At 42.7% G+C, this 23,911-nt stretch overlaps 1 protein-coding gene across 7 annotated transcripts in view; it reads right to left on the bottom strand.

Moving 5' to 3' along the window:
* Nucleotides 1-23,911, bottom strand: part of Raskol (Ras GTPase-activating protein raskol) — a 365,041-nt gene that overhangs the window by 213,142 nt on the left and 127,988 nt on the right. For all 7 annotated transcript variants that reach the window (XM_076819087.1, XM_076819088.1, XM_076819082.1 and 4 more), the window contains one exon: nt 9,481-9,593. In XM_076819087.1, coding sequence (XP_076675202.1) covers nt 9,481-9,593 — 113 coding nt within the window. The remainder of the gene's footprint in view (nt 1-9,480; nt 9,594-23,911) is intronic.

Genomic DNA, 23,911 nt, shown 5'->3' with positions numbered 1-23,911 from the left:
CTTCACTGATAAAAATAAGGAGGGTGGACAACCGTAAATCAGTGTCAGTACACCTGACAAAGAAATAAACCATGTAATCAGTTGAACAGAAGTTGCACAAGATACTGTACCATTTGTTTGTGGATCCAAGTGGCAGAAAGGAGACACGAGTATCCAGGACTGTGCGAAAGAAGAGCGAATTTAGCCCGTGAATATTCCTGACAAGTTACTGTGCACCAGTGAAAAATGGACAGCTCGAAGGCTTTGGAAAGCAACGATTGGTCGAGGAAAGGAAGAAGCTGTCCTTGAGTGCATCGGGGGAGCCGTTATCCAGGGATGAAAGCGCAGGGTGTGCACTCTCTCGCGGCACCCCGTGCATAATTTATCACCGGGGTGGATCAAAATTCGGTGGCGCGTATCGAAGTGTCTGGGGCCACGATAAGTCGTAATAATTTACGGTCAAAAGTTCCCTGGCGAAAGTAATCCGCGAGGATTCCAACCCCGTCAGGTATTAAAGGTATTAACTTTCCTCCCTGTTATAATCGCTTTCGCGCGTTGCGCTCCAACTTCGGCCCGAGTTCGTTAACTTCTCTGTGCATGGAAGTTTGATGACTGATTGTGATATACTTCTTTAGATATTTTCCACAAATTTCGGAAATTATTAGGGTACTTTTTAATATACTGCTCTCCCGAGAAGAGATTGATGATGAAAGATAATCGATTGGTGGGAATTATGAAGTGCAATTACAGTTTAAAATGAACTTGGAACAGTGGAGTGATAAACGTAGTAAAATTGAGAAATTAATAACACTCGTTATTCTGTTAACGAAAATTTTAGATCACTCCCATAAGTTCTTGTGGATACTGTACGCTCAAATTCATCGACTCATTTTTTAAATTACACTAATTAAGTATCGACTAATTCGACAGTGGTTCACGTCCCGCTTTACATAGAAACCATTATTCGTTCAATCACACAGGAATAGAAGCATAAGGGGTTACGTTTGATCTGGCTTCACGAGCTCGGCCACTAATGGACCCAGGCAAGAAAATCCCTCTTATCCGCGACGTTATCGTACCCCGCGAGCCGTAATGAAAGTAAAATCCCTAGGAATCACGAAGAAACCTCGCAGCTGCCTCAACTTCAATACCACAAGCTTTTCATGCGTCTAGAAATCGACACTGTTTTCCTTTTCCCGCGGAAACAATGTCCCCCAGCTTCGCCTGTTATCATCTTAATGCACGCTGAGGGAAGTCCTTAGCATGCGCCAAGATAATGAAATTCCCATCGGACTCGAAAGGTCAACTTGCTTTCCAGGTGCTCAGATAGTGCAGGGTTTCGTTCATCGATTACCATTAAATTCGTAATGCGTAAACTTGCCGCAAACAGCTTCGTTCGTATCTTAACCACGTGGTTCGTCGCCCACTGTGCTTGCCAATGGAACATTATGAGTCGAAGGTGCATTTAACTGAAGCATCTAAGTACCGTGGCAACTGATAAACCTGAATCTTATGCTTCGATGTAACTACTATACTATCTCACAGAAAATGCGAAAATTAGAAACGAACAAAATGTGGCAAACACCGAAATTTACCTAAATTTTTCTCAAAAATCAAAGCCCTATTTACAGAAATCTTAGACTAGATTCTTCTCTAAAGATACATACTCCATCATCTATTTAAGCCACTATTCGAGCTGCTCGCCTCATATCAATATGCTTCCACTTCGCACACAGCCCGATTATCAATCTTTTTACCCCCCATCGAGGCTGCCCGTGTTCCACGGCATTTCTCAGAGACAATACAAAAAGGACAATCATTATTTGCCAGCAACGTCTGCACTCAATACACGGTGTCTGTATCAAACGCGTGCCCGCTCCATTATTCGTCCACCATTGTTTGTCCCTTTGTCCTCGTCTCAGTTTTTCCTCCGATTTCCCGAATGTCTCGCGCGTTCCCAGCAACCCCCCGGCGCCCTCTACGCAACGGCTGAGCCCTTGTTATTACTAAATCAAGACCAGCGCCAGCCCTCTTTCAGGCTGTCCCGGCTCACGTCCTTTTCCTCCTTCCGTGTAATCACATTCGAGGGGTCTAGGAACACGAGACCCTTCGTTACTCGACGCTGAACCGCCCTCAAGGAATAGGGTTAACGGCCGTCGTGCTTTTTTTAACCCTCCCGGGCCTCTGAAACGGTTCCTCGCTTCTTCCGGATGGAATTTAGTCGGCAAGTAGAGAAAACCCGTGCACGATCAGCCGCACTGTTATTGCTGCGTACACACGCGCTGGCTCGTTTTCGCGATCGAGACACGCGATTTTCACTTGCGTTGCAGGTTTAATGACTGCAATTTTTGTAACATTATTACATTGTCTTTGTTCTTCTATGTAAACTCCTTTGTTTGGGGTGTAGAAGTAGCGTAGCATAAGCAAAGTAGTTTACAATATTCTGCTGGAAGTATAATTTCTATTCTATCCCAAGAATTAACATTTGACTTCATACTGTTTAATTCCCTGTGGCTCTGCAATGAATTCTCTTATCTTCCCAGTTTTACGATACCTTCCTACTCGACGTCGACTTCAAACAAATTTCAATACAACACAGAAATTGAGGCGTTTACCTTTCAGTATCATTATTCGCCCCCATAATTGCTGGCAAACGCATCGAATTATTACATCATCCTCCCGCGGAGCACAAAAGAATCCCTCTGTTCCGCCGGACCATTTATCACTGGCCCTTCGATCAAAGCCAATCCCTAACTTAAAGATCCATCGGTGGACCGTCCCCTTTGCCGAGGGAACCTTCACTTTTATCCCAGAAAAAATTGAAGGAAAGGAATATTACAGACGGACGACTGGCCTTCCGCTTGCGGATCCGTCATTGATACTATAATGAGGAAAATTTCTCTTTCACCGACGGGGAAAAAAGCCCTCGAGCCGACCTGGGATGGTTATTATGCACACAGAGGGTGTACGAATAAATTCAAGAAGTCCTCTCATGCGAAACACGAGTGGCGACGCGGGGTTTCCGCAGCCAGGTTCCACGGAATTCGCAGACCGCCTTAAACATGTAATGGCTACCACTTACACGGGCCAAGTCGTGTAGCTACCAGGGGCCCGAATCCGCGGAACACGAGGGCTTTCAGAAATATAGCGCGCATTTCTCAGAGCCTTCGTAAGGACCCTGAGATCGAATGGGGAATTGGAAGTAATCATAATCTTCCTCTAGGTCAACGTAATGTTTCATTCCGGTTAGTTTCTTAGTAGGGGAGGCCGGGGCTAAAAGTTCCGATTTCGATAAACCATAAAAATGTTTGGAAAATAATGTAGTTATTCTCTTCACTATTGACTAATTTCTTGTTAAATTTATTATATCTTCTGATTTTAAGCTTGTGTTTAATATATTGTAATAGGTTTCCCATAGAAAGTAATTTATTTGTGGCTGATCGAAGCGGAACTTCTTACCCCTATATGGGGCAAGTTGTTATCGCATTGGGGTAAGTTGTTACTATGATATAAGAGTTGCCTTTTAATGAAATATTTCATTTTCTAATGAAGTAAAGCAGAATTTTATTAATAATGGTTATTTATGAAGGTTCGGACCAACAAAAATGTATTATCTTTAAAAGAAAACCAAAAGCGACAGTTTTTATTTATCTTTACGCATAACTTCGATCGAAGTCGTGTCCCTTTCCGCCTTTCATTCATATGTTCGCATCTTAAAGCACAGCGGAAACAATTTATACATTTGCGGTAGGTCTGTGACGATAGCACCCCCAAATTCGAATTTTTGGAAAAACTCAACGGCATTCGTTTGTCCATCGTTTGCCCACGTTTGCCCATAAAAATTTTTTTTATGCCCACCCTTCAAAAAAAAAGTTATGAACAAAATAAAAAATTTGTCTTCATCACCCATCATGAATGCATTTCAATTTTTTAATAGAAGGATACGAATATACCCGATCTGGCCACGTTTGCCCACTCTCAGATTTCATTTGCCCACCCTCCAGAATTTAAATAAAAAATAAAAACCGCGAAAACATGGGTATAGATAAAGCGATCGCGTTAAAGTTCGATTATTCTCGAAAATATTATCAAAATCGTTCGTTCAACAGTGCAATTCGTTAGTTTAGATGTAGAAGAGATTTGCCCATCCATTAATTTCGTATGCCCACCCTTCAGAATCGAATTATTAATGAAGATAGCCAAGAAGTGCGGTACCCGTTAAAGCGATCGCGTTAAAGTTCGATTTTTCTGGAAAATATTATCAAAATCGTTCTTTCAACGATGCATATCGTTTGTCCAGATGTAGAAGAGATTTGTCCATCCATTAATTTCGTATGCCCACCCTCCAGAATCGAATTATTAATAAAGATAGCCAAGAAGTGCGGTACCCGTTGAACCGAATACCTTTCCGTTCGTTTTTTCCCGAATGAATTATCAAAATCAATTGTACTTACCGTAAAGGTTGAAGGTGTTTGGTGACATGTTATCCAAGAAATGTTGCACACACTTCTTTCTCACTTTATTCGAACGACACTTCAATTTGTATCGCTCATCGAACACTTCACACTTTTCACACATCTGCAGCATGTGCAGAATAACACCAGAGTGGTTTTCTAGTCATTTTTCACTAATTACCGCAATGATATCGCACAACGGAAATTAATATAATCTCACAGTTACTTCACAAACCGTAAATGAATGCACGGTCTCGCAAGAGTTGCGTCCGAACTCTGTAGACCGACTGACTTTCGTGCGTCGTTGGAAGGAATTCGAGGGTATCGCAGACATCTGTTTACGTTTCGGCACGTTCGATGACGACACGCAGCGTTGATACCCTAAAGGGTAGCAGCGCCGAGTGCCACTGCCGAAACGTAAACAGATGTCTGCGATAGTCTCGAATTCTTTCCAACGACGCACTTCTTGGCTATCTTTATTAATAATTCGATTCTGGAGGGTGGGCATACGAAATTAATGCATGGGCAAATCTCTTCTACATCTAAACTAATGAACTTCATCGTTGAAAGAACGATTTCGATAATATTTTCCAGAAAAATCGAACTTTAACGCGATCGCTTCAACGGGTACCGCACTTCTTGGCTATCTTTATTAATAATTCGATTCTGGAGGGTGGGCATACGAAATTAATGCATGGGCAAATCTCTTTTACATCTAAACTAATGAACTGCATCGTTGAAAGAACGATTTCGATAATATTTTCCAGAAAAAATCGAACTTTAACGCGATCGCTTCACCTGTACCCTTCTTTTCGAGGTTTTTATTTTTTATTTAAATTCTGGAGGGTGGGCAAATGAAATCTGAGAGTGGGCAAACGTGGCCAGGTCGGGTACATTCGTATCCTTCTATTAAAAAATTGAAATACATTCATGATGGGTGATGAAGACAAATTTTTTATTTTGTTCATAACTTTTTTTGGAGGGTGGGCAAAAAAAAAATTTTTTATGGGCAAACGTGGGCAAACGAAGGACAATCATTTCCCACCGATAAATCATTAAAACGTTTTCATGGGGGTGCTGATGAAAATTTTTTTTTGCCATAATTTTTTTTTTGAAGGGTGGGCAAACGAAATTTTTTTATGGGAAAACATGGGCATACGATGAACAAACGAATGCCGTTGAGTTTTTTTAAAAAATCGAATTTGGGGGTGCTATCTTCACAGACCTATTTGCGGCAGGGCAAGTTTTTACGGTAACAACGTGCCCCAAGTCACGGTAACAACTAGCCCCTACCGACACATGTAGCAATTTCAAAGACTATTCTGCTTATACATGTATTCAAACGATAAACACTATTACACCATGTTCTTAAATGTCATTTGATCCATAAGAACGATTCAATCTATAATATCGACGTTAAATAATTGAAATAGACCAAAAAGTAATGATAGAAAAATTTTTACTTATCTGGTACGGGACTAATAGGTCCTTGCTTACAACCACACAATTCGCTGTCGCGGACGCTATTAAAGTGGGCGACAGAGTAGCGTGATCAACTCACACGGAAAAAATAATTTAAAGTACAACGCTCTTTTTATTTTGAAGATAGAGCCGTCGGAACAACTTACCCCCGGAACTTTTAGCCCCGGTCTCCCCTACCTTTGCCTTGTGAATTCAATGTGTTAGTGGGTGTAAATAACTGTTATAAGACTGGTACTCTACTTTTTGGTACATGCACTGATATACCTATAAGATAATCGAATTTCTTCTACTATAAAATACAAAGAAGTATTTCATGAAAAAGTATCGCAGCACACCATAAGAAAATGCGAAAGAAATTGGAAAGCATGCCTTACCAAATTTGAAATGCAATGGTGTCTTTTATAAAATTAAGGAAACTAGAGGATTGCAAATTTTATATACAAATTTTTATAGTTACTTTATTCTTAATTTCTATTTCGGTATATTTAAATATTTCCTGTAGTTCTATGTAGCTCACACACCTTCGTTCTCTGCAATGAAATCACTGACAATACTAGCCTACTTTGCCTAACAAAGAAGGCACCCAAGAAATAGCTTTCAGGGAGGAATCGAAGAATAGGAAGAAGGGTCCACGGAGACTCTTTCACACCAGGGTAATTGCGTCCGAGGGACTCCACTAGTGGACTCTTAAAATTAGCTAATCCTGAAGGGGAGTTGCTTTCGAGCAATGTAATAAGTAGAATTCTCATTCTCGGTGCTCTCAGAGACGGAGAAAAAGAGGTGCAAGTCTGGGACACGGCGCGCGGCGTCGGCTACACTTAGGGGATCTTACGAACGACCAAAATGGATACGGAACGGGAGATCTTCGCCGTTCCCGAGCTTCTACGTTCGTTCGTTTCACGGGCAACTATGCACGGCCCAGAAGGACCACGGTTTTACGAATAAAACAGCACGGCGGAGAGGAAACTGCGGAATTAAACGTGTCAACGAACAGATATTTATAAAGACTCCTAGAGGGGAAAGAAAATTGCCTCGAAGTCTTGCATCGTTTTAATAAAACCCTCAGTTTGTCGAAATGAAATTTTCTGAATTTAATAGATTACACAAAACTGAAAAGAAAATATTTCAAATTTGGTATACCTAGAGGATTAAGAATATTTTTTTATTTGTTTTCTATTCAAATTAATTAAGAGTGAGTGAATATGACGATACTGAACACTGTGCAACCTCTTTTGCTCTACCTGGAAGAAAATGGTTCCCCAAATTAACGAAATTTCGTATTCCTACGCAACTTTAAAATATTCGAGGTATCGCGTCTTTCCTCTTTTTAATATAAGTTTGTAACGGTGCGAGGTAGAGCAAAATTTTAAATATAAGAATTGTTCAGTTCTTTATGCTCTATCACACTGCCAAAGGAAAAATAAAGTTACATTAAAAAACCGCGATAACTTTAAGGGCTAATTTCACCCCTTCATTTCCCCACCCGACTTTCCCTCGAACATTTCCTTCTCAGATTCAAATCCACAAGTCCCTTCCTTCGAATTTAAATTTGTAGCCCACGAGTATCCACCTTCACTTCTCAAACATAGCACTCTAAAAAAACATCGGCGTTGCAGGCGCGCTGAAACTGCAGACCGTGCATCGACGCCTCGCGTCTGAGTAAACACTTCATACATATTTGAGAAGTAGCCTTAGCAGGGAAAAAAGAACGAATGCACCGGCGCAAGAACTTCTTTCTTTATACCTACCCATGGGTAATATCGACTGTAAAAAAGATACCATCAACTTTTACCACCGCGCCGCGTAGCTTGCAGCGATCGTGGCGAAGATGCAAGGGGCTTCATAGTTCATAAACTGCTGGAAATACAAGGGCAAGGGACGAATAAAAACATACCGGAGGTAGAAGCGGCAGCTGGGGCAAAAGTGGGAATGGAAGTCGCGGTAACTCCGTCGGAAAGTTATTAGTTAAGTAAGCTTTCAGGGGAAATCCTAGAGCGCCCGCCACCGAGACCATGGGGGCGGGTGGAGGCACAGCTTCTGGCAAAAGTTCACGGCGAAACTTCGATTGAGTTTCTTTTCGTCCCGATTCGCAGCGAGCCGTGTTACATTCCGCGGAGTGCAATGGTTCGCGGTGCACCCGCTGCAATAACGTAAACGTTCGATGCCCAGCCGCCCCCTCGAGTGCATGAACGCGGAGCACCGACGACCGTGGTCGCTGGAAATGTATATTTTCGCGCCCGGAGGAATGTTGTTCTTCATTTCTGTGGAATCGAGAGGGTGGTGGCTGGAACAATCCTGGACAAAGTTCGGTGCTGTTTGAATTCGAGTTTGAAGAAGTTGAATTTGTGGAGACCAACAGTCCTCTTCGACGGAGCAAATGAACTGTGAGTCTAAATGAATTAGATGAAGAGGGAAGATAACTGTAAAATACTTGGGGAAACAAATCCTAGGCGAGTTGTTAATATTAAATACCTCGTAAACAATTAACCATCTACGTTCACTATACCTATCATTAGTTCCTCTAACTCAAGCCTTTGAGCAAGATCTTGTAAAAAAATCTGTGTTAGGCTTGAGGGGCCTTTCTGTTGGCGAACTCTTGGGGATTCAACCACAATTTCACCAGATATTCGCAGCAGCCGTAGTTTTGGTTAGAAGTCCAAAGTCTTGAAAGCGTTTGAGCACACAGAAACGACAGGGTGGAGGGGGCATAAACTTTCTAATCGAATTAGAGGGTAGACGCCCCTTTGCCATTCCAACCGTACACGATCAAACAAGACAGACCCCTTTTCCAGTGCGCTTGCATTGTGCACGCGTGTAAACGCGATAAAACGCGGGATTCCTGTGAACGCGTAGAAACGCCGATACCCGACAACTTCAGGTTTACCCAGTTGGGCTTGTGTTTGCGCGTTAAGTATATAACTAGACGCCGCAATCGCAACTGTTACAACGTCGTTTAGAAAATTAATTTGAAGCGGAGTTTCTCCAACTGCGGCCCGCGGGCTCCTGCGCGCTCGCGAATCCTGTGCAAGGAGGTTAGATTGAATTTAAGGGAGCTCAAACGTAACATGGACTTTCCTGGCCAAGGTGGTCCAACTCCTTAACTTTGAAACTAACATCCCCTAATTTATGATAATTTCTTAGCACCCTCAACTAACTCCACTAATTAGCAAATTACCCGCAACTTTCTATTCTTCATATCTACAACTACGTTACAAAAACGATAAGAAAAATTCTTCTATTCGCTTCACAACCCTTCCAGACTCCCTACCACACTAAACTCCATCAATTCCCCCTGCCCCACCTAAGAATCGCAATTCACGAACTAATCCCCCCGACCGGAAAAACGCGACGAAAATCCCGAACAACGAACAGATTTGCCACGAGCAAGGAGCGTTTCTCGAGTAACGGTGACGTGATCCTCTCCAATATCTCTTCTTACGAGCTACACGCGTACGAGATGCGTCTTAATAAAAAGAGAGAAAAACAGGGATGCTGGCTAATCCAGCGGAATTGGGGGAGGCCTCCCTATCGGAGCCGAGGGTAAAGAAATAGAACGTGCACTCACAGCCATGTCCTCGCTCCTGTAAGCCGTGAGGGTCTGCTCGTCCTGCAGAAGGACGCAGTAACAAGGCTCCCAGCATGCCTCTCCAGCAGCCTCGCCAACGCAGCATTCGGCCTCTGCAAAAGAGAAAGATTTGTCCTGGGTGAGTAAGCTCGCGATCGGACGGCGGCCATTGTTACCTGGCCTGTCCTAGGTGGATGAGGCCGGCATGGGGAAGCGACAATAAGAATAATAGAGGGGGGGGGGTGGCGGGCGTCAATTATCCCCGTGAAAGCGCGCAACAGGAAGCGCAACGGGATTTCTGCAGGGCCCCCCTGAGCAACGCTCGATAGCGATCGATAATTCTCGCGTGCACCCGAGACGCCGAGATACGTCGCGCGAGGGTGCATCCGAGTTACGACTCATCGTCGCCAGGCGGGGGATTACTCTTAAGCCGGGTGCACGCTTTCCTGTGCGTGCAGGTAGATTTATTTGCAATGGTGTGCTTCGACGTCTGCTTTGGATGATGGGAAATGATGTAATAATGCGATGATTAGGTATGTTACAGTGGAATGTTGTATTGTTGTTACTAAATTTTTAGATTCCATTTATGGTAAATGTAAGTTCTTGTTTGTTCGTTTGGGTGAAGAGTTTCTATGTAGAATCAATGTCTGAAGCATCTCGAATCATCAGATGAGAACTTCGACTACAAAATTAGATTTTTAAATAAATTTATCTAGCATCTATTGTGTAACAGGTATTATTCGCAAACAAAGTGCCTTGGATAGCTTTAATTGCCAACGTCAAGATGCAGTTTGAGAATAATAACTGTTGTACAATAGATGCTGGTGGAATTTATTTCAAAATCTAGTAAACAATAGAGTACTTTTAAATTCTTCCCTTGCCTTCTGACTTCTCTGAGGAAAAGGTGAGAATTTGCAAGTGGCTTTTCCTACCACCCCTTTCTGGGAGCAGAAAAGTAATTCTCAGGACACGACGGAATCGAACGATCGAGCATATGCAGATTAAAAGTACGCGAGTAAATTTGGAAACTAATTCAGAGGACAAGTGCAAGTGTAGAGAAATGAAGGTAGCTATCGATCTAAGAGCCTCGTTAAACAAGAAATTCCTCTGACATTTAACAAACACGCAGACAAAATGCCTAAGAAAACGCCGTAATCGATAGCAGATACCATCCCAGCGCGATTACCTCGCAATCTATGCGCACGGGTCAACGATTAGTGTCCCTATCCTCGGCGACATTACTCGACTCGTGGCACTTGGAACGATCAAGGGCTCGACCACGCGCGGGGACCAAGGGGCGACCGTCGTCATCTGGAAAGCGTGCCCTTGACAGTCCACTAAATTAATTACCTAATTTCGAAATCGCCCAGGCCCCTGGGCGACGCCACTCGTACGCAACTGGTAGCCATCACGCCTAATTTGCGCTCGCGTGATCGTAATGAAATTTATCAAGCTATTAATTACGAACTTCGCCCGGCGCTTGAAAAATTAATTGAAACCCCAAGCGACGACCGTGGGATAAAAGTTTCATCGGGTTCACTGAAAGGACGCCCACGCTCTGCAATAGCCACGAGAATTTAGTTAGTCTTTACGACGGGGATAATGGACGTTCGATAAATCATCCGACTAACCCACTATCCCACGAATCCTGACCGCCCGCCTACGTTTGATCGTTTCATCGGTGAAACGGTTGATTTGTCGGATGTTATGGTGGACTGGCCATAACGAAAGATGACTTTTCTGCTGGGTAAAGAGAGAATAAAGTGGTTTTCATAAAAAAAACCTTCTGTAATAACGTTTCATCGGGGTATAAGAGGATAACAGAGTTGTGAGACGTTGTACGCAGGATAAACGAACAGAAAAGATCATTAATCCCAAGAAAGATAAGGTTGCTCGATGTCTATTTACTGTCCAATATTCGAAAAAGCCAGACTGAGGGATAGGTACTCTCCATGGAGGCATAAACATTTCACCGAATCGAGTTTGGGATCCCTGCGCGAGTAGGGAACAGTTCGGATGGTTTTTAAATCTCCTTCCCGACAGCAGAAGAGCCTCGCGAAAGTTACAGCTACGAAATTACAAGGCACGTGCACAACGACTCCATTGTTCCCTATCCGTTGGTCGCTGGAAAAAGTAATTTCGACGTCGAACGATTGCGTAACGCAAACACGTTGGTGGTGACCCGCGGATGTTGAAGAACGTATTGCTACGTCTCGATTTCTAAATGTCGTGAATCGTATTACAGGCGTGTTAAATTTGGAGAACCAGTTAAAAAAAGCGATATTAAGATTCTTCGATCCACAGAGGAAACGCACAGCTAGAACAAACACTTCTTAAATGAAATATATTAGAGGAATTCATGAGTAGCTAATTCCCAGCATATTAGCCATCAATGATTAATTACACTTGTCGAAAAGGCCTCCAAATATTAAATCTACAGGTCACTGGATGGCTCTAAAACTTCTTTGCTTTCCAAACATCAGAATGGCCACAAATCTCCAGACTTACAACCAGGTAAATCGAGTTCCAAATCCTCCAAGGGACAATTCTCGTTCCCACAAAACTGGCCAATGGAATTGAAATGTGTGATTTCCTACCAACGCTAATTTCCCCGCGAAAAAGTAACGCCGCTGCTCATCGCCGGTGCAAGGGTTGAACAAATATCGATTCGACGTTCCAGACGCGGCAAAGCTGTTTCTCCCACGGAGTGCTGGCGCACGAACGGCGGATTACAACCGCAGCCGCACGTGCGGTAGCACGGATGCGTAAGCGAGCAGCGTGAAAGAAACACCCTCGAATCGGCGGGGCCAGGCAGAATTTCGCGACACCGAGCCACGACCTTGCCTGGCTTCAATGGAAACCTTGCCGCTAGATCCTGAGCAAATGAAGAATGTAGCATCCAAGGGATTAAGTCTTCAGCGAGTCACAGTCGCGCGAAGAAGGGTGCGTTCCAACGTCCACCATTCAGGGATAAGTAAATAAGCCCCGCTTATTAAAGGTTAATGAAGTCAAGAAACTTCTCTTGGGCAAGGGAAAAAGAAGTTGAGGCTGTAGAAACTGCTGCGTCACAGATTAAAAACGTTCTTGGGTTTTCTTCGCGGTACGAAGAATATGTCTACGGATGGATCATTAAGTTGGAGTGTGTTTTTAGCCGAGAACAGTCAGTCGTGGAGTAGACAGTAATTAGAGGAGTCTACGAATTTTTAGAATTGTGCAATTAGCAAGTGCTTAACAGTTTCTATTACATCCCACGATAGATATCCTATGCAGAATGCCTTTAACTAAGGAAAGAGTTTTTAAGAAAACTCGAGATATACTTACACGTGGAAACAAATCAAGAAACGTCTAAGCAATTGGTTTACCTACTTCGTATGTATCAGAAAGCTCTTCGCAGCCTTCGGGCACGTATTCCAAGCTCCATGCAACATTCCCCCTCGCAATTTGCATATATTAGAAACCAATTTGAGCCCAACTTTCTCACCGTCCACCGAACTTTATTCCCTGCGCCTGAACTTGGAACGCGACAAGAGCAAAGTTTCCTCCAAATGTATCACCGTTTCATTGCAGACTCACGATCCCCGAGGCGACGTAAACTTCGATCATCCCGTTACGTCGTATACCATCTCGCTATATTACGCCTTCGATTCGGTGGATATTGAAAAATGTACCGCGTGCCTGGTTCAAAGAGGAATGAACGAGAACCTTTCGTGCTCCCCTAGAGAGATAGGGGAACCTGGAGCAAAGAGGAGCATTTAAAGTTTAATAACACACAAAAATCACAAAAGTAACAGACACGAGATTATTTTCTTGCCATGTCGCATCGTGCACTTTTATTTTCTAAAATCCATGTCACAAAAGCTGACACTTTAGGATCACATTTAATTCTTTTACACCCTGTACAAATCAATACTTCACTTTGCTCCGTCATTTCGCTTTGCTCCGATTCCCCAACTCCCAGCAGCATCGCGATTTATCGATCTAACCTGTCGATAAATTTTTCTTCCCCTTTCGACGACCAGTCTCTGCGTATCCCTAATGCGTTTTAGAGGTCAGCAAGACGTATTATTTTTGCGTTTCGGCTCGCAGCCCCGTTTTTAAGGGTTCTCCCCGTCTTAACCCACCTCCTCTCCCCTGTGCAGCGCCCACAAACCTCTTCCTTATCGGTGAACATCCTTTTTACACTCCTCCCAACGACGAGTTACTGGCATCTTAAAGCGTCTGAGGCCGACATTTCCATTTTCCCGCTGAATACCACCGCTGGGTTTTCGTTTTTACACCGAGTCCCCGTTATTCGCTTTCCTCGCCGGCGAAAGGTTTTAACGCGAGCTTCCCAGCGCGCTTAGAAACAGGGCTCCGCAGCTCGCATTCCCTTCTCCCCCTGTTTCTGTCTAAAAGTTGCTTCTATGAAACGCAAGGAGCAGGTACCGAATGACTTGGCGCGCGAATGAATGTCAGTTGGGGGAACAGGCATGTATTTGAAATTACGCTGCCGTCGGGATGAAAGGTGGTTTTCGAAACGGGGTATTTTGAGGAAAGTACAGAAAGGAAATTGAAATGTACGATGTGAGTTTGGCGAGATCTCTAACGGCCCCAAAGAGATCAATATTAGTGGAATCCGTAATTTCTCTTGTCGGAACAATTGCATAAAAATCGAGATTTTGCTACTCGAAATGGATCCTGACAATGGCGGAAATGCAAACACAGGAAAATCACAGGGACGTGTACACCGCTAATGAAACTCCACCCCCGCATCAAACAAATGAAAACGTTCATAGAACCTGGCTGGTAAAAGCTTCCCCACTCGACATAGCCTCCCTATTGTATCCAAAATATACGTTTCAATAAAAAAAAACATCCTCCCGTACAACAGAGAAGCATGGAACAGAGAAAGAATAAAAAATATTGATTTTTGCATGTCCGATACAAAATCCAAGTCATTCTTGCATCGCATTCACCTCTATATCCCAAGTATCTTCAACTACACTGTCCCAAAACTCTCTAACAGAATATTTACTCGGCCCCGCTCGCTTTCCAGTTTCAGGCACGTCTGAACGAGACCCCGTCTGAAATGATAATACTTCCCCCTTTTCGCGCGAACTCTCTTCTAGAGGCGCATATTTTTCAATATTGAAATCCACGTCCGCGTTCCTTTTTCGGTGGGGCGCTCAAAGGCGTCCCGCGCCATCTCGAGCCCCCCCCCCCCAACGATCGGCAAACGCATCCCCCTGGGGTGGCACCACCACCCCGAAAGGTGCCTATCTTCATTTCACCCTTTCTTCGCGCGCGCCGTCTTTGTGCGGCCACGATGGCCGACCATTCACCGGGAGTGGGGCATAGAAAAGTGCACGCGGTGCATCCATATGCATGGAACCGGCGGAGCAATGAAAGTACGGGGATATGCGCGGCAGACAATGCACAATGCTCACCGATATTGCTGAAGACGAGCGGGGGCCGCGCTCAAACGATCACGATGACGACTGCGGCGTAAGGTCTTTCGGATTCCTGGCCTTTCGCCAGAGTTCTCCGAAGTTGCCCTGGTAATATTCGTCTGGAATCCTTAATCCGCCCCAGAGCCTCTTCCTCAATCATCGACATACCGAAACATGGGCTGCCGGAAGCAGGAATCGAGGCTTCGAGTGGTCGAGAATCAATTTCACGCGGAAGATGTATAGGGGAGGAATGGAGGTGGAGATTGTTCTGAATGAGACTGATGGAAATGATCGCTCATTGTGGATAATAATTGTGTGGTATAAGCTTACACGTCGTGTTCAGTTCGAGCGCAATATTATCTAGAATTTATTTGTGAAACTGAGGAGGCTGAGAATAAAAGAATCTTCTGTGAAAGTCGAAATGTACAGTAAAGGAAATATTATATTGCATCACTTGGATCTCTTTTGTTATTAGTATTAGGAAAATATTATTGCAAAAGTGTGTAGCTCATTATTTTGACGAATCATTTTATCAAATTATGCGGACTTCAGTTTGGGAGTGATGAGATACTCACTAATAATAAATATTTCCAGTATTGAATAGTAATATTGTACTTGGATTCTTTGCGAACTTATTAAGTGCAAAGGTTTCCATATTGTCTTCATTTTTTGTGGGAGAATCTTTTAATTTTCCAGCTGTCGTTTTGGCAGTTTCAAAAGACATTTAAAGAGAGAAATGTAGTAGGTATTTACTAGACGCTCGAAGAACTACTGGCAACAAGTTCAATCGTCTTTTAAAATTGATAATAAAAAGGCGATTGAACATCGATACAACTTTCTCGACTGATCGCAGCACGCTTTTGTCGCCAGTTTCCCGATTCAAGCTGCATCGTAGTAAACAGCAAACCGTCGTCTTAACAGCTTCCCCCGGGTGTAATAAACGCGGGACAACTTTGAAAATGGTCGAGCAGAGTCCGTTCCCTTGGTTCCAGCGGGAGTATCGAAACATGGATGCTACAGCATCGCATTGCATTGTAGGAAAGTTTGAGACGGCACTTTTGAGGGCTCGTGGCAAGTTCCTCGAACTTCTAGCTGGACTCGAAGTAGAAACTGTGCACGAAGGTAAAGGAAACGAACGAAGATGTTTGCACGGGGTGGTGCACGTAGCTGAACAATCTCGAATTACTGGTAAAGTAATCAATTCCTGTGCTGAAAGTATCGACTAATAGGAATAGCAAACGCATTATCTGATAAGGGTGAGAATAATAGCTGTGTTGTAAATACAATTACTATATAGTTAGAGAGCATTTTGAAAGCACCAAGCGCTACAAAATTCCAAATATCAATTTAACTATTGAAAAATCGCCCAACGAGATTTTATTTATCCCCGTGGATGTTCACAATTCAAACATAGCACCATAAAATTAAAGAATTCAACACGATCATTACGCACTGCTCGAAATAATTAGGGGATCTATTAGAATATTAGATATTTTGGAAATAATTCGTGTTATATATACCTACTATTATAGATTCCAGCTGAAATCTGCCGATTTTAAATACAGGGAACCTACCTCTTTTGTTGTTGAAATTTTATTAATTCCCCAGGATCAAGTTGCTCTACTTATTTTGAGGATTGTACTATCTATGCCTCTTCTAATACACTGTAGGTAAATCTTTGTTTACAAAATTTTGCCATACAGCAAACAATAACTTCGTGTTATCAAGCTAGATTCTCTCTGTGGATCCCGAAACGATTAGTCAAACTGAGAAACGAGTCAAAGCTTTAACAAAGCCGTGCAATTATTACACACAGCTTGGTTTCCTGTAAGCAGCTTTCTTCGAGGTCTCAAGAGCGTTTCCTCGCTGCACGTAGCGCACTACCAGGTTTCGTGTAACAGTGTAAAATGTGACGCTGCGTGGACCCGTGGCAGTCATAAAGACAGGGAAATATTTCTACGCAGAGGCTGCGAACCAGGGACCGCAACGCGAAATATTATACAGTTCTGTATCGGTAAACGGTAATGGCTTTGGGATAGCGATTCGAGGTTGTCTGCAGACCGCTTTGCATACGAAAGTTATTGCTTTAAATCGACGTGCAATCCTCTGGAGCTGATATTTGGCTTTCCAAACGCAACGTTTAACGACACTTTCAGCGGATTTCGCATGGAAGTGCTCGTGCGGTAGCTAGTGCTTTATTACAAACCCACAATAAACATTTTCAGAGTTTCTCTAACAATATATGAACGAAATCGAGAGAACTAAATAACAGCTGAAGGGGATGCAACTTATTTCATTCGCTATTTCATATATGAAAAATGTTTGCTGTAGAATATTGCGTAGCAAAACAATTTGGATAATAAAATTATTGTCGAATTTTGTAAGATGTATATTTCTGAATACGTCGACACTGCATTCAAATATCTAAACAGGAAAATGATATTTAAACGAAGGAAAGAGAGAAGGCAGAGCAAAAATGTATTCGAAACATTATACAAGACGTCACGTACGTCTCCATCTCAGACCCACGTACCATTTTCTTCTCGCAGAATTCGACTATTTCGTTGCATTTTTATCTTCACACGTGGACGGTTCCGCGGAATACGCGTAGCATTCCTACGGGAATGTCAGAGTGCTCGCACTAAATTCCAATTTGCTGCCTTTTTATTCCCGTCCAGCGAAATCCAATACATTCGCATTTCTGACGTCCCTGTTATACGGAGGACAGTTAGACCGAACAATTGTATTTTCTCAAATGTATCGACCGTGCGGGAACATGAGATTGTTGATCAAATATGCTTCTGTTGCATTAGTTTCCTAATATTATTAAGGTGGTAAAGAACTTGTGCACAGAAGGTAGTTAATCGAAAATAATTGTGCAGTAAGAATGATAACAGCTAACACCCACCATATCTACTCTACAGAAAACTACTCATTAACAGTCGTTAGCACAGTGTTACTCCACTATTCGACAGCGATTCAATAAAAAAAATCCAAATTCGAATACCAACAGTGTCCACTCGCTCCAGTAAGCCAATGCAAATTTCAGCAATCTGTCCATAATCCCATCCAACTCGTAACTCTAGCCTAATCACACGAGATTATTCCAATTATTCCAAGCCCATATCACCCACCGAAGCCAAAACTGCTCCCCCAAAAAATCCCCTAAAAATCTGAAGAAGAGCAGAAGGACACAGAAAAGTGGGGGGCAGGTGAGAGGTCCTTCGTCCCAGAGACAAGCTGACCGCCGCGTGTTTCCGTCGAAAGCGCAAAAGAGAGTGCAGAAACCGCGGAGAGGAGAGCAGAGTCGCGCGTGTTTCTTCCTGGCAAAGAGATTACTTCCTACGGTCCTCATTAGAAGCACCCTGGACGTGGATAGTTCATTACCAGCGATCTTATCAGCGACTCGCTCCTCCACGAGACTCCTTCTTTTTCTTCTTCTTCTTCTTCTTCTTCTTCTCCTTCTTCTCCGTCCACTCGTGGTTTTCTTCTTTCTCTGTTTCCCACGTACCTGCCGTTAATTAATAAGCACGATCTTCCTACGAAAGCACGTGCCAACGAGCCGATATGCCTCGATAATAACGGGAGCGGGCCAGAACGATCGACCGTTTATTTCGCGAACGCGATCCAGGATCGGATCGCAGCCTCTACCTGCCGTGGCCACGCTATTACGTAATTGGATAGAAACACCGGGCAACGAGAAACGTGTAACGAGGCGAGCCATTAATCCAGAAATCTCGTTACGCCGTCCAACACGGTCAATTATACCGATCAGCGTTTAGAACTGTTCCACGCATAAATTAACCGATGGGCCCTGTTGGCAGGGGGTAATGAAGATTTGGAACGTTCGTTGCCCCCTTTTTAGCCCCCTCTCAGGAGGTAAGAGATCCATGGCAGTGGGTGATTGTAGGTGACGGTACAGAGCTGGATTTCATTGTGTTTTCTGTATCCTTGGATTGATTGCTCCTTCTGTTTGTGAGTTGTTAGATTCAGTGGTAATGTGACGCTTTTGAAGCTGGAGCGAGGTGTCTTGGTTTTCTTATACAGTAATTGTTTTGAGTATGTCATTAATCGTGTCTAAGATGTGTTAAGATTATGCTGAATGAGATTAATTTGCATTGCTGTTGCAACGCTGTTTGATAAACCCTCAAAAGTTGTGAACTATTTCCTAAACAAATTTCAAACCAGCATTATGATGACTTAAACTTCCCCTAACATCACATGAATCACAACATACTCGAATTTTATAAAAATTCATGGAAGCAATTGCTAAAAATATATAATTGCAATCTTCCACGAGCTGTGTTTTTTAAACAAATTCGAGGCGATCAAAATGATGACTTAAACCCCCCCTAATTTCACATGTACCACATCATATTTCGATGTCATCCAAATCCCTCGCGTCATCTGTAAAATACGACCAATTTTCTGGGAAATTCCCCTATAATATACACAAGACAATTAATTCCAAACAGAAGCACAAACTGTCGATTTCTCGAGTTCATTTCACTGTCTTGCGCAAAGTACAGTAATAAAGTTATAAGAATTTTCTTCCCCGCGCCATAAAGAAGATCGTCCACGCTTTCGTTTCCTATCAACTGCGATCTGGTTCAATGTTCTAGGTTAATCGCACATATCCGAGGCCCGCAGCATCTGTGTTTAATTAAGTCCAATACGAAGAGCTAGAGAAAGTAGTGCAACTGGCAAGTTCATACGAATCGATGCCACATTATGTGCTGTACTTTAATGCCCCTCAACGGAACGCCATATGGTGGCGGACAGTAGCGTTACGGTTAAAAAACGTTAGGTGCATCGCGTCGTAATGCCTGCTCGTAATTTCGGTAAATTAGGCTTGTAATGAGTCGGTAGCCGGCGGAGCATGGAAATTACGAAACATGGAGAAGACAACTGTCAACGGTCCAGGTGGAACCGTAGCGAAATGAATTATTAATATGACTTTCCCTGAGGGAGGTAGCGCTGGAGTGCGCGTTAATTTCACCGCCGCAACAAATAAACACGTCCCATCGTTTTTATATTAATCTCAACTTTACGTTCGACGATAATTTCGACGCTTTACGAGTCGGAGCTTCTCCACTATTTTTAGTTGATATAATTCCTCGTGTATTTCCGTAGCAGAAAATCACCGTGGATTTTGCAGCTATTTATCGCCGTGCGTGATACGGGATATTGTTGGCACTTGGATCATCCGTGAGTGTTAATCTCTCGTAATTATGTGTGCGGACTTCTTAAATTGTGGTGCTTGTGGTTTGCCGTCGCTACGGAATAATAATGATCTAACCTTGAAGCACTTTAACACAAAGGGAATCACAAGTGCAAAATAATTGATACGGCTTGTAAAATACTGGGAAAATTGCTAAGGACGTCGAGAAGAAGCAATGTTTCGGTTTTGCTACACGATAATTTGCTCGATTACGTATTCTACAAAAAAAAAAAAACTGACAGGAAAATAAGTCAAGGAGAATCAGAAGGCTCGATCGCTCTACAACTATCATCTTTTGAAAATCGACGAATAAATATGACTATAAATATAAAAAGATACACTAGTTAACAACGCCCACAGGAAGAAGAATTTTACTGTAAAAAGTCGAACGCGATATCTAGACAAGCCAATTTCAAAAAGCAACTATAGAGAGTAGTCAAATTGAAAAAATCTAATATAACTTCGTACAAAATAATAGTGGTACTCCAATGAAAGTTAAAGCACGGTAAACACTGCGGTAAACTTGCAGTCTTGATGAAAAACAATTCATTTCATACGCCTGTGAGAATACTTACACGCTTGTCGAAAGTAACGCGATTGCTAAGTCAATTACCGATCAATCCGTTTACAAACTATATTTATCGACCAGGCGCAAACCAGATATGGCGAGTGGATCTCAACCGTCTCGTTCCACGATAGGTAAACGGAATGGAAGCTCCCCGAGCTGTGCATAAAGAAGTCTTATTCAAAAGGGCCCTTTTCTCGATCACCCATCTTTCCTTCCACCGTTCCTCTCTGTAAGCGACTCGATAACAACCCTCCTTACCTTAGCATCGTGGAAATTGACAAAAGAATACGCTGTATTCAACCTGTCCCGAGTCGATGAAGACCTTCGCGATGAAGCGCGACATAGCGGCACAGAAACGCGTTTCCTTATTCAATAAAATTGAATATCGTAAACGACAGGCTCATTGTGCTCATTTGGATCTATAATTCAAGGAGTTGTAGAATTTGATTAGCAGCAGTAATTACTTCGAGGAAATATTTATTTCTATTTTGCAGATAGTACATTACGTTGATGAACCGATAATTTTTTGTTCCACTAGTCGACTTTCTCCAGTTTTTGCAGTGCTTGGTTGGTTTTGCTATCGAATAGATGCATGATGCTCGAACAGTTTATCTCTCGATTGAAGTAACTCACTTTCCCATTCGAACGGTTTTCTATTATCCTCGTAATTAAATTCCATTTCATGGTCCGTTAACGTAAGACAGAAACTACGCGATGGCCCACATGCACGAGGTTATCCCGAGAGAAAATTCCACTTCTACTTTTCTATGTCGCAAACCGACATCTAATTGTTACTTTCAATTGCCTCGTATTCTAGTTTCCATGCCACGAACCGACGTCCATTTGTCAGCTTCAACCACCATTAACGCATAGACACTCTGCTGTTATTAAAATACCACGCCAGTGTTTCTCAGATTTTGCGTTTGAATGGCTTTTAATCAGGACTTCTTATGCCCCCCTCTGAGCAAGTGCCAATGTACTTTATTTTGCAAAAGATTGACCATGTCTTTGCAATCAAAAATCCTTAAATCTGCAAAATAAAATAAGAGAAAACTTCGACTACTTCGAATCCCTACATTAAAATTATTAAAATCTCATAACTCTGCATTACACTACTCCCTTGTCTTGTGCTAATAAAATAGTAATTCGACAGTAATAATAAATGGGGAAGAAAGTGGTCAAAACCCCGAATACGTCAAATGCATCGCGAGTTGTCAATAAGCTACGCGATTTAAGAAACACTGTACCGAGAGAGGCAAAAACAATCGAGTCCAAGGCTCGTTAAATAATCGTGGTGGAATTCAATTAGGTCACAAGGTTGTCTGTCAATTCTTTTCTGCGGTATTGGAGAACAAGCGAGAGCAAGATATCGACTTTCGTGAATGCTCCAATTTCACAGAGACAATGGACTCCGATGACCCTGTAAATTCAGGGGGATTACAATCAGAGCCTTATTAAAAAGATTAACCGCTGTAAGTTCTCTTCGCATTCTGTTACGATAACTGGCCCGAAGAAAGAGAGAAGAGCTGCATTCTTTCAATTATAATACCGGCCAGTTTCCCAAGCGAAAGACTTTTCTTAACTCGTTCTACTCAGCTCGACGTAATACGATATCAGAAACTCTCGAAAGAACAGGCTGCTGAAGATTACAGGACCATCAGACTGTAATCGCATCTCACAACTAAATCAGAGGGCAACGAACTCTATTAAATCAGTAGCCGAATTTAATTATTTAATTTGTCTGAATTAACTGCCACAAGTTGCACCGCAGAATTCAGCAAGAAATCTAAGAAGTTTGCTTTTTCATATCAACTAAATTCTCTGTGTGTAGCTTTACCATGTTATATTACCATTTTTACAATGAGAGAACGAAGGCAATTTTAGGCGGAATTAAATGCAATTCAGACTTCTAATGGAAAGAATGCATGTAGCAGCAAAACTGAAAAGTAATTTCATTCGAAGTATTTATATTGTGCGTCTACCTTGTGGCGTGCTGGAAAATAGGTTGCCAGGGGCGTAATTGCACAGGAAGGAGTCGTTCCTGGCGCGTTGTTCATTTCAGCCACGCAACCAGATTACGTAATAATTATTACACATCGAAATGACAAAAAAAAAAACAGTTCTAGCGCCCATGTGCCAGAGAGTAATTAATTTATGCACGATTACTGGGCGTCGATTTTAACTGGAAATCGCAACTGAAATCCTAGGAACGCGAACGAGTTTCTGTTTTACTGCCGATCGACACTGGTAGCCACGACCGAAGCATCCCCGCCATAAGCGAGACGTTAATCTTGGACAATTTCCTGGTTTTAATGGAGACCAGCCATGGGCGAACGGCGTTCATTTCGAATAATTAATTCTCAGCGTGACTTCATTCCGCTGGATTCATCTTCGAGGTCCCCCCTGGATTACCCTAAAAACCGCTCCCCAATTCCACGGATCCCCAAGAACGCTGGATTTCGTGTCTAACACGATATCGCTGCCTTCTGACTAATCGTAAGTCAGTATTAAGCGAATGGTGAGTATTAAAGAGATGGAGGGGATTAGCTTGATACAACTTTGCTGCAACTGTGACTCGCCCTTTAACCTTTCGAGGAGTAGGTATTTGCAAGACCGTTGAGTGTACCATTTTTTAATTTTGATGATTTCATATTTGCAGTCCACCTTGTAATGCATGTAAGCACAAACTTTTAGTGGAAATAATTATTTCCTCATGCCACGCAAGAAGTATTTTCTTTAGCCCTCAATAATTTTGTAATAGTCAAACATTCTTTAAGATATAAATTCGTGCCGGTAATTGTGATTAGAATCGAACTGAAATGCAATTCAACCGTGTTACACCAAAGGGAAATGATACCCATGATTCTTGCACACGATCGCGCCTAATGGAATGGGGTGAACGACTCGGTCAAGTAAATGATTAAATAATTAAATGGAGAAATTAAACGAAATGGTATCTGGCTGCGTGAAACGCGAACCGTGCAGCTGCAGCTGACACTTCCATTAGGAGAGTGTGTGTTCCCGTTGCACTTGCAACGACAATACGTGACATTCGGATCCGAACGAGAGCCACTCGAAACGAGAACAATGCGCTATAATCGACCGAGGATTTCGCTTATTTGTTAGCTACTTCATCTGGTTCGCGGGGTCAGCGTGGAAAGGCGTGAATTATTTTCCTTGACCCGGGAATCGTTAAAATCCTGACAAACCTGC

This window comes from Andrena cerasifolii, chromosome 8 (genome assembly GCF_050908995.1).
Source record: "Andrena cerasifolii isolate SP2316 chromosome 8, iyAndCera1_principal, whole genome shotgun sequence".
NCBI lineage: Eukaryota > Metazoa > Arthropoda > Insecta > Hymenoptera > Andrenidae > Andrena > Andrena cerasifolii.
Note: the sequence above shows the minus strand (reverse complement) of the source record. Positions and strands in the feature narration are given on the sequence as shown.